Genomic DNA, 12243 nt, shown 5'->3' with positions numbered 1-12243 from the left:
ACTGAGCTAACCAGGCATCCAGAAACAGTGATTTTTAAGGTGGAACTGCTTTATTTAGCGGGTCTGTTTGTTTTGAAGAGGAGGAGACCTCTGTGGATAATTGGGCTCCCTGTAGAAACCTCCTGATCGATGAACAGCTCGACGCTAAGCTTCCACAAAATAATCACTGTGGAAAATAAGTCACTTTGTCGCATTTTCTGTGCGTCTGTGCGTGTATGTCTCTCTTTAAGTTGTATATCTGATCAGCTGCTGATGTGTTCTGACTCTGAAGCTGTTGTGGTCTGGGTAGACCAAAGTTTGCCTCGATCCACCCTGGTCCTACTGTATGTATTGTATCTAGCGATGTGGGCTTACACTCACATATTGCGTATAAGATAATTCCTTTATTTATCCCCTTAGGAGAAATTCATTTTGACACAGCAGCAATAGGGCAAGTCAGAAAACTAAGAATATAACAGTAAAAATATTGCTAATATTATTTATATTAGAAGATATAAAAAAAACTATAAATTAAAGTATATACTATTTGTTGTTCAAGTAGGACATGGAGTCCAAAATATGAGCAGAAAAATTAAACCTGACTAAAACTAAAAGACTAAAACTAAACTAAAACTATTAAACTACTAAAGTGGAAATTAAATATAAATAGTGCAAAAGGTTTGTGCGTAGGTAGGAGTTCTAAACCAGTCTTTATCTGCTGGGGTTGGAGGAACTGGGTGGTGTACTGATTGCATGATACTTGTCGTTGTGGTGGAAAAAGCTATAAATATTTTCATTTTAAACTCTCTATGAATCATGTCTATGAGTTGGTAAGATATACGCACCTTTTTCCTTCATATGAGATGTCTGACTGTGGTCCTCTGTGAACTCTGGATAAATTAATGCAAATTCGTGTGAAGAATTATAATATAAAATTGGATTGTAGCTTAGAGTCAAATGCTCACATGTAGATTTATTTATTTAATATTTATTTTTACCATTATTTATTATATTATATATTTATTAGATATAACAGCCTGCCACTTCAGCCTACAGCGGGTGATGTTACACTGTCGGGTGGAACACTGACAACTATTATAGCAAACAAAAGTTAATGTTATTGTCGGGTGAAACAGAGGATGAGACCTGCATAAACACTCTGAAACAGCTGTATGACAGATTTTTCTTACCAACTACTGAACTGTAGAAGCTGCTGTTCTGAAATATAGTACTGGTAAAACCAAATCTGTTCAAACAAATGGTTCTTGTCATTGTCTAGTCATAGGAAAAGGAAACAATCATCACACCAATAGAAAAAGAAAAAGGGCATGAATGCAGTGAATACTGTAATTAGCTGTGTTTTTAAACCATGTGACAGAGTTTTCAGATGGATTTTCCTCTCAGTGACTGGGTGCTGCAGGCGGATGCTTCTGCCAAACTCTCTGCCGTGCAAACACACATTCATCTTTATGGCACTTTTATTCTTGGAAAGAAAATAGTTTACTGAGAACAGTGGGAGCCGATGTTCTGTAACCCACTTCAATCTGCTTTTTTGTGTCTTCGCAGAGCAGAGCTAGAAGACTACATGGACACCCTGTTGTCTCCTACAATGCTCACATGCCGCATGATGTCGGTAATTAAGAATCTATGGATCTTTCTGTTAGTTTTTACATTGTTTTGTTACTGTTTGTCCTGAAATCTGCTGAAGCAGTAGTTATGAACACCAGGGGGATAATGCATCTTGCAATTTGCAAGAATGAAGTACACTGTCACTATGACAGTACTGTAGGTTGACTGTTTTAATCATAATTTGTAGGGCTGTGCTAAAAAATCGATACGGCAATATATCGCGATATTTATTTACGTGATATACTACATCGATTTCCAGCTCCAAAAATTGATACTTTGAAGGGGGGAAAAAATCATGTTTTAAAAAGGTTGTGATCTGAACTACAACCTCCGCTCCTGTAGGTGTCACAGTACGACTCTGCTTGCCTCGAATTGCCGGGCGCAGTTTCTGGCAGAGTGAGAAATGGAAGCAGCATGTCTACTGACAGTATTAGAGCAGCGCCTTCAAAATACAAAACCGATGTGTGGGTGCACTTCGGTTTCAAAAACAAACCAGGGAGCATGGACTTGGATAAAGCAAATGCAATTTGCTGCCTGTCACGCTGCCGTGAAATATTCAGGTAACACAACCAACTTGCGAACTCACCTTGTCAGACGCCATGCAGATACAATAGCGTTACCGCAGCAACCACAACCTGTTGACGCAAGGCAAACTACGCTTGTGTTAAGTGACAATAAGGAGTACTTGTGCATATGCACTTTATTTTCATGGGTACATTTCAGCTCAGTCCTCTACTAGCCCCACATCATCCTCAGTGAGTTCACTGTGCACTTTATTTTCAATATCAGTACGTCCAGTTAAAGTGCAAGAGTGCACATAATTTTAATTCTGATGTAATGGCAGCTAGATCTGTGTGTTTGGTAATTTGCCAGATATAAATAAATTGAAAAAGGACATTTTGAATTACATTGTTTTGACTCAATTTGTCTGCTGAATTATCAATATAATATAGTTCTGTTTTTACATTCTCCGTTAACTATGTGGACTATCGCAATATATCGCAATATACATCATATCGCAATGTATCGTGATATAATCGTATCATGATGCGTATCGTATCGCTAAGTCCTTGACAATACCCAACCCTAATGATTTGCTTGTTTAGTCCCCAGGCCAGCAGGATATACCTGAGCAGAGTACTGCATGTGTATAACTGGTGGAGTCAAGATCAAATGAAAATTTTAAACTTTTTAGCCCTTTAAGATTGAGGTGGGATGAGGGGGATGCCATGCTCCTTGTTAACCTGCCAACATGTAGGATACAAGAGCGAGAGGATCATAAAGACACTGCTGCCTGTAGTATTTACATAATATTCCGATAATGTTTCTATGATCATTCAGTAGCATCTGTGCCCTACACCCTAACCCTTCTATTGGGCCTGTTAAAAATCAACAAATGAAATCAATTTTTTAATTATTTTTTCTTCCTTTAAAACAAAATGTGATGCATACTTCCGTAGACGTGAAGCAACCAATTTCAGCCAATGATATCATGACATCCACCCATCAATCAGTCAGAGAAACTACATTTTCAGAGTAGCTTCCTAAAGCTTCTAGCCATCATCAATCGTCAAATCGTCACAACAATGTCTTAACACAATACTTTCTGTTGATCTCCTGATCCTCTAAATTTTCAGAAGGAAAACCAAAGTCAACATGCTGTCTGTTGTGTACTATCACAATCTTGTATGCTTGGTCCACATGCATGCTCATTTTGTACTGAAGCTGCACACTTCTATGTTGCTGTCGGTATGAAAGAGAACATCTTGACTTAATTACATCAAAAAGTAGTATTCAGTGTAAAGGAGACTGCTATCAAAGATAAACTCTCAGGGCAGCAGAGGAGATAGAAGCAAACTTATGCTGCTAAATCTGGTTAAATGTGATATTGCTGCTTTGAGACTTGGTGCTGTGTGTCGTGCCAAGGTGCCTGGGATGAGCTCAGTTATTCACATTGATTTCAGCTGTGTGTGTAAGTGTGTGTGTGTGTTTTAGACAGGCAGGCAGCTGAAACAGACACAAAGGCAAACAGACAGTCCTACATGTAGTCAGATGAGGGTCAGTGTGTGTGTAAACTTCAGACCAGCTCCTGCAGCAGTAATCACTGCACTTAACATTCAAGGTGCACTGCACCCCTGTCAGTCGCATTTTATAAGATCATTCCGCAATCAGCTTGTAATTGGCAGAGCTAATGAAAGAGCAGTGAAACATAACATAAGCATCATTTAGTCAGGAGCCGGGGAGTTATTATGGTGAGGTAAGGAGGTCTCCACAGTCCATGTTAAATCTAATCCTGTTATTTTGTGATTATAATGAAAAACAAAGATCAGGCAAAAACTGCAGGGAGCATTCAAGAGCTTTACTCCCTGAGGTGACAGCTTGGTAAATAATAACTCATCAGACTGATCAAATAAAAAATAGTCCTGTTGGATTGCTCCACTTTGAAGAGATACAGATACACAGTTGATCTTTTTGCCCCAGCTATGACACAACAAGTCAGTCTCTTTAGCATTTTGAATGTGATCTTGTCATTTTGAGCATTATATCATGAAGTAAGCCCTGGCAAAATGATATTATATATTTTTTATATTACCAGTGGATCGAGTGACGATGTCAACTCATCACAAACATGACTCTAAATAAATGCTAATGTTTGTCTGTGTCTGCTGGATAGGGCTGCAACTAACAATTATTTTCATTGTCCACTCATCTGTCGATCATTTTCTCCATTAATTGATCATCTGGTCCATAAAATGTCAGAAAATGGTGAGAAATGTTGATCATTGTCCAAGGCAGTTGTCCTCAAATGTCTTTGTTTGTCCATGACTCAAGATACTCAGATATCCAGTTTACTGTCATAGAGGACTAAAGAAAGCCGAAGATGTTCACAGAAGATGAAATCAGAGAATTGTGAGATTTTTTTGGCTAAAAATTAGTCAAACGATGAATCAATTATAGTTGCAGCTCTACATGTGTAGGTTACTGTTTTCCCACACATGCACCACATCAACGTAAAGTGATAGCCAAGTGTGAAGCTATTGTGACGTCACCCATTAGTTTGTGGAGTACCGTTTTGAAGAATCATGACCCATATTTGATCAGCTCTGCCTAGTTTGACAGTTTGATCTGCGTTTGGTGCGTTGAGCTGGATGGACTCACTGAGAGTCAATCACAAGGTAGCCCTAAAGTGTACCCTCGGACAATCATTTACTAAAACTGTTTATCAAGCCAAAAAATCTAATCAGAAGCAGGCTCATTTCAACATAAGACTCCAAATTATTTTTGCAGCCTATGGAGCTGCCCCCTGCTGGCCATAAGAAAGAGTTTGAAAGAGTGTTTAAAACATTTCCAGGTTGGCTTTACTTCACAGAGTGGAAGCTCTGTCCATTACTTATATACTGTCAATGGTGATAACATATTAACGTTGTGTTTGTTACACTGCCCCCAAGTGGCTAAAATAATGCCACAATACAAAGAAAACATCCTAACAGGAATCAATATTCCCTCTGACACAGCAGCCAACAACTCTTCAGGTTGATCATATTTATCTTTCTTGGCACCACTTTGAAGAAATGGAGTCAGCGCAGGCAAACAGGTCGGTTTCACATTTGATCATGTTTACTGAGCAGTGGCAACAGTCTCTAAATGCCATGTGAAATTTGATGTTTTCATTCTTGACATGATATCATGAAGCAGAGATCAAAGCAAAGTCAGCAGTAATCTGCATGTAGGCTGTATCCTGACAAGATTACTCGGGACAACGTTCCCTCAAAGATGACAGCTAATAATTATTTGTATTGACCATAAGTCTTTTCACAGCAGTGCATTTTGAGGAGATGGAGTCAATACAGATAAACAGGTGGCTTTCACATTCTTTTCTGTGCAGAGTCATGGAAAAGCAGTCTGTCTATGTCATACTAAATTTGATCTTGTAATTTCTGATGTGTCATGGAGCAAAGATGAGGCCAAAGTCAGTAGCAATCTTTCATTTTTAAGTAAGATGCTATCTTATTGAAATAAAAAACAATATAATTGATTGGCTAGGATTATATTTTGTCTGAAATAACAACTAATAATTAATCAGATTAAAGCTGCAGTAGGTAACCTTTATAAAAAATAACTTGTGATTTTGCTGAAACTTTCTCTATATCCTGACAGTAGTACATGCGACAGATAATCTGTGAAAAAATCTGGTTCCTCTGGCTTCTCCTGGTGCTCCTAATGGGATATGTAAGAATCCACTAAAACCGAACACAAACAACCAATCAGAGCTGAGAAAAATAGAAAGACTGTTTGCATTGGGCACTAGGAGGAGCCAGAGGAACCTGCTTTTTTCACAGATTATCTGTCTCATGTACTACTGTCAGGATATAGTGAAAGTTTCAGCAAGTAAGACAAAAAGTTCTAAATTTGGTCAATTCTTGAAACAATGACCAAACACAAGTTAGCAGTAATCTATAAGAAGATGCTCAAAACATTATTATTGATTACTATAACATATACTATTTAGTCTGAAATGGCATAATTAATCAGATTAAACAGGCATGTTTCACATAAGGTATGCTGTATATGACATTTAAATTTGGTTTTGTCCTTTCTGCATTAGGCTCTGTTGAATCATTCAAAATAATATTTAGGCTGAAATGATTTATTCCTCAGATTGGCCATTAGTCGTCTCACAGTTGTGCATTTTGAGGAGATGGAGTACAGACAAACAGGTGGCTATCACATTTGATCCTGTGCTGTGTGATCCTGAGTCATAGGAAAGCCATTCTGGGTTGGATCCTGTCATTTCTGGCATTATATCATTTGCATATTTGAAGAAAGAGCAGGCCAAATTCACCAGTAACTATTAATAATAATTAATCAGATTAAACAGATTCATACATGAGGTATAGGCACATTTTAAATATATAAATTCATTTCTGCATTAGGCTCTATTGGGGAGCAAAGATCAAACAAAAGTAAACAGTACTCTATAAGAATATGCTATCTTAACAATACCATTAATTACTCAGGATAATATTTAGTGTGAAATAATAGCTCATAATTAATCAGATTAAACTGTTAAATTTCACATATGATCAGGGTTTGGAGGGTTACTTTAAAAATGTTATCTGATACAATTACTAATTACATGTAGTCAGTAACCTATCCAAGTATTACAATATTGAAGTAACTTGATTACTTTCAGTTACTTTTGGATTACCTCAACCACAATTATGTAAAAAACAAAAAAAACAAGAGAAAAGAAATGTAAATAAGAAGTACTGATGCAGGTGTGTTCTATAAGACAACAGAACAATGTAACCTTTGAAAAGAAAATGGAAATGGAAAAAAATGGAAAGATCTTTAGCATTAAATTGTGTCCTCAGAATCCTGCTAATAATCCACATTTTACTAAATGAAACTAATCTGATTATGTCTTCTTTTTGCAATGATTACAGTTACCTGTTTTTGTATCCCGATTACATAACTCAGTTACATGTAATCTGTTACTCCCCAAGCCTGCATATGATATATGAGGTATATGACATTTTTGTCAGTTTCTGCATTAGGCTCTACTGGGGAGCAAAGATCAAGGAAAAGTCAGCAGCAATGTGCTTTTTCCTGCACACTAATCTACAGCAGTGACCAACAAATAGTCTCATTATCTTTATTCTGTCAAGAATTTAAATGGTCTCATCAAACGTTCCCAGAGCCCAATGTGAGACCTGCAAATGTCTTATGTCCAACCAGAGGTTTTCAGTTTACAGTGACAGCAGCAAACCCTCACATTGGACTCTGCAGCCAGAGAATACTGGCTGGCTGGTCAAATAATTCATCATTAATCAGCTAATGTTTGAATGCCACAGCAATCCTCAGCTATAGAACAGTCCAGAGATGAAGCAGAAAGGATGTTTGAGTGATGTACAGTGCCCCCCCCAAACCCGCGGGTCTGACGGCTGAAGTTGAAGAGTGCACTCACCAGCAGCGTGGGCAGCCCGGCCACCACGGCGTACAGCAGGACGGGCGGGACGGCGCTGCTGTCCTCCGGTCCCAGGTAGGGCTTGGTGTACGTGGTGTCGTAGCAGAAAAAGCCCTGCACGTGCACGCTGAAGGTGTCGGTGTACTCGAAGTAGTAGGCCAGCATGACGGTCCCGGCCATGATCACCAGCTGGAAGTACAGCATGATGCAAACGGAGAGCGAGAGACATTTAATTAGAACAAAGCCCTTTCTCTCTCTCTCTCTCTCTCTATCTCTCCTACCCAGCCTCCTCCTCCCCCCCGGCGGCACCGACTCCCGCTGACCGGCTCATGACGGCTCGGGCTGCGCGATGAGCCGCTCTCTGATTGTGGCGGAGGCTCGACCGCCCTGGCTTCCTCTGCTCGCTGCTGCTGCGACTACAGACTGTGCGTGTGTGTGTGTGTGTGTGTGTGTGTGTGTGTGTGTGAGTGAGTGAGAGAGAGAGAGAGAGAGAGAGAGAGAGAGAGAGGGGGGGGTGCAGTGGGTGTGAGAGGATGTGTAAAGCGTGTAAGAGATGAGGAGGCTTGGCTAACCACCCTTTCCGTGTGTGTGAGTGTGTGTGTGTGTGTGTGTGTGAGTGAGAAGAGAGAGAGAGAGAGAGAGAGAGAGAGAGAGAGAGAGAGAGAGAGAGAGATTAGATGTACATGTGAGCAAATAGGAGGTTTGACAGCTCCTTCCCTGTGTGTGTGTAAACAGGGACACAGAACCATGGCATGCATTGCCATGTTTAACCAAGTCAGGAGAGAAACAGAAGGGGCGAATTAAAGGATGAAAGAGAAAGAATGAGAGGGAGAGAGCTAATAGACGTCATATGTGTCTCGACCACTGGCAGAGGCTCCACATTCAGCCCATATTTCATCAGAGAGAGTTGCATACAGTACTGTTGCTAATATCATCTCCTCGCTCCATGCAAAAACACATGCCAACATGTAGCTGCAGTCAATATGTGTATAAATCAAGTGGGTATCCTCTTTTTGAACCACTGTCCCTCCACACATAGATGGGGACTCTGTGCTAAAAAGAATAACTTTAGAATATATTCACTTAATTTGATCAACTGCTAAAGCCTCATATTAGCTGGGGATAAATCCTGAAACACAGTTTTGCATGGAGTGAGGGCTGTGGATTTTCTCCCTGTCACTTACATGGGAAGTGAATGAAGAGGCCAACAGCAGGTAAAATCTGTTAAGGGACATTTGAATATTGTATTAAAGAGCCAAAATGTGTAAAAGTTTGTAGTATATAGGGCTGCACGATATGGCAAAAACATCAACTTGTGAATACAATAACTGCACGAAGTTTGAGTAAAACCAGCAATTTGGAGTTTTGAGCAGATATATTTCCTGTGAACATCAATCAATCAATCAGAGATTATATTTTAGGAACGTTTTATACAATTCTAATCTAATATGTATTTATTTATTTTTTTGACATTTTTGAGAAATTCAGTGTTTTCTTCTCACTGATCTATTATCTCTTTGGTTTTTTGAACTTTTCTAATTTTGATCAGAGTGAAGGCTCTGTGAATATATATATATATATATATATATATATATATATATATAAGCTTGGGTTCATGTCTTTGAAGTTCAGTTCTTAAATAATGATCTAAACTTTAAGTATAACAATTCCATTTCATTTTCTTCACAGAAATGAACAAAATGTGGGGATATAGGCCTATTGTGTATATTTTTAAGGTAAATCAAGAAGGCCTTGTGAGCTTTGGCAACTCCCAGGTTGAGATGTCAATTGCCAACCCCAGTTTATTGCTACATTATCTATATGAAAAGCCACTTATACTGAATCAATCATTCTGAATGCAATACTGTAGAAGGCCTAGAGAGTTTCAAACAAGCACAACGAGAGATCCTTGCACACTGCACCTGCAATTTATAGTTCCACCCTCATTCAATACCACATACACTCCATTTCTATGTTCACTTTTAGCCACACTTTCAAAAGCTACTTTTTTGTCTGTGTGTTCTTTCATAATTCAGTGATAACTCTTTATACATTTCCACTTCCTGCCATGCTCGTGGTATGTTAAATACCCACTGCTGGCTCTGTAGTTATTTATATTTCCTTTTTTTTTCATTTATCTTCCTCCTATTGCTGCAGCGACCCCATTTCCCCACTAAAACCTCATCTTATTTCATACCCCACACTCTCTCTGTGTCTTTCTCTGATGCCGGAAACACATTTATCTGGAGCACTGACACACTGAAATCCATAAGTGAAGGCTGTCAGAGCAGACAGAGGGACGGATGGAGGCAGATAGGCAGACAGAGATGGAGATGGAGATGCAGGGGGTTGTGTGGAGTCAGGTGGGTACACGCTGACAGCTCTGAGTAATGGCTGCCATTACTGTGTCACTCTGTCATCACTCCCCATTTTAATACTAACTAGGCCAAATCTATATTCTGCTGGCTTCATGCTCAAACACACCAGAGAGATATCTAATGATGCATTTTTCCTACACAATAATACCACCAGAGAGTGGTTAATTGCAGTATGCATACATTATATATCCGCTGTTATCACTTTCCAGGATGTTTTTAATGATTTAGGGAACGATCTGTTCCTTTATGTGGTTTTGGGAAGCATTCAAGAGGAACCAGGACAAATAGAACAGTTTGATAAGGAATATATTTATTTATACAAATCAGTGAATTATTGCAGTTTTAATATGATCATTACTGAAATAACTGAGAAAGGATACAAGAATTTTAAAGGACGCTGAGAGTCTGCAGCCATGCTAGCAGCTCTGTGAGGCTGTACTTAGGCTAGGGGTGGGCAAGAGGAAAACTTTAGATCGAGATTGAAATATGACACTGATTCCTTGAGACCGGATTGCGACCCACAAGATTTTATATGTGTCACAAATAAATTTGCCCAATTTCTGCTAAATGCAGTTATTATTTTCTCATTTATAAAGCAGAGAAACGAGATTCTTTACCCCTGCTAAATGCATTTAAGTGGTCTTGTTTATAAAGTGATCATACATTCTGTAAGAAGGCGATGGGCTCTCCAAATTACCGCTACTGTCAGGACAATGAAAGCCAACTGCATTTAAAATATGTACATTGCTTTACTGATGAGGTAAAAAATGAGAGTCTTATGCATATATTTTGTAAGTGAGCGCACATTCTGTTGGTTTTACTGAGAGAAAAAACTCAATGCCTTAATTTTATTTCATTTATAAAGTATTTAAAATGTTTTTTGTTTTACTGATGATGAACTTGTCATCCATCAAATATATATTTCTTAAAAATGGCTGCTTTCCTGAAAATATGAAGTGGTGTAGAAATAGCAGTTAAAATGGTCAGGAACATTTATTTATGCCCAAATTTCCTCTTCTCACTGTGAACTGGGTCATTTTTAAAAAGTGGGTCCCCAGAAAAAACGTTTGGGAAACAGTGAGCAATCTATTTTTCAGACGAATCAGAGATATGTCCTCTTACTTTTATTTCCAAACATCAGGGCTTGTAACAGCACATTATGTAATGACTGGATAAAATGTACTAAATTGTTCTTTCATTATGTAATAACACTAGTATTCTGTAACAATCTGCCGCATTTTGTAACATTCATGTAGATTATTACATACAGTGGTGGCTGTTACAAATGTGGGAGTTGCACTTTTTAATGAACTGAAGCTTTTTGATGTTTTTTTTGGGAGCCCTTTCTAAAGAGCATTGCAGTAGTTGACCCTGCTAGAAATAAAACCTAAAATGAGTTTTTCCAGGTTTGCATTTTGACATGAATTCCCTGAGTTTGTTATTTAGACAATATCAGAGTCAACTATATCACCAAAGGAGCACCACAGATCATAGGAGTCTCATTTAATATGTGGAAGTTTAATTTCGTTTTAGAAAGTTTTAGTTTTTAGAAGTTACATCTTGTCCGCTGTGCTTGCATGGGTGTACCGTAATTTCCGGACAATTGAGCGCACCTGAATATAAGCAGCACCAACTAAATTTAAAAAGAAAAAAAAATTGTACATATATAGGCCGCACTTGTCTATAAGCCGCAGGTGTCCACGTTGTAACATGAGATATTCACACAGAAAGATTTTTTAAATTTTTAATTAAATAAATGCTGCCGTCTCCAACGTCTCACCATCGATTCATTGATGCCAAGCTCACGAGCAGCAGCTCTTCTTCGACAGCCAGATCGATTGCCTTTAACTTAAAAGCTGCATCATGTGCATTTCTTCTTGTGTTTTCCATGATGAGGGTGTGTGCATGATGCACAAAATGACTGAATTAATTGAATGAATTCAAAACACAATCAAACTGGCGTCGGCGCATTATGTCTTCCACCTGTCTGTCTCGCTCTTGCGCTTCCTGCTAGAGCGCCCCCTGGAGGACGTTAGCCCATAAAAATCTATAGATTAGCCGCATCATTGTTTAAGCCGCAGGGTTCAAAGCCTGTGGAAAAAGTAACGGCTTATAGTCCGGAAATTACGGTAGCTCAGCCCAAACAGACACATAGCCCTTCCTACAGCCCGTAACAGAGAGCTGAGGAGAGACTGTAATGTAACATGGTCGCTACATTTTTATAGAGTTCTGACCTTAAACCCTGCTTGCTGCTGGATAAATAGATATGCACAAAGAAAAAAGAAAGCT

The 12243-nt window shown here is 38.8% G+C and overlaps 1 protein-coding gene across 6 annotated transcripts in view; it reads right to left on the bottom strand.

The window, feature by feature from the left end:
* The window catches only part of LOC127369174 (phospholipid phosphatase-related protein type 5-like), a 131249-nt gene that overhangs the window by 89408 nt on the left and 29598 nt on the right, over window positions 1–12243 (bottom strand). For 3 of the 6 annotated variants that reach the window (XM_051410274.1, XM_051410275.1, XM_051410273.1), the window contains exon 3: window positions 7577–7765. The exons of 1 other annotated variant lie outside the window; for it this stretch is intronic. In XM_051410274.1, the coding sequence (XP_051266234.1) occupies window positions 7577–7765 (189 nt within the window). Of the gene's footprint in view, window positions 1–7576; window positions 8088–12243 lie in introns of those variants that run through there. 2 more of the 6 variants (XM_051410279.1, XM_051410276.1) reach the window with 2 other exon arrangements.

Source organism: Dicentrarchus labrax, unplaced genomic scaffold (assembly GCF_905237075.1).
Source record: "Dicentrarchus labrax unplaced genomic scaffold, dlabrax2021, whole genome shotgun sequence".
In the NCBI taxonomy this organism is placed as follows: domain Eukaryota; kingdom Metazoa; phylum Chordata; class Actinopteri; family Moronidae; genus Dicentrarchus; species Dicentrarchus labrax.
This window is presented reverse-complemented; position numbering and strand designations above follow the sequence as displayed.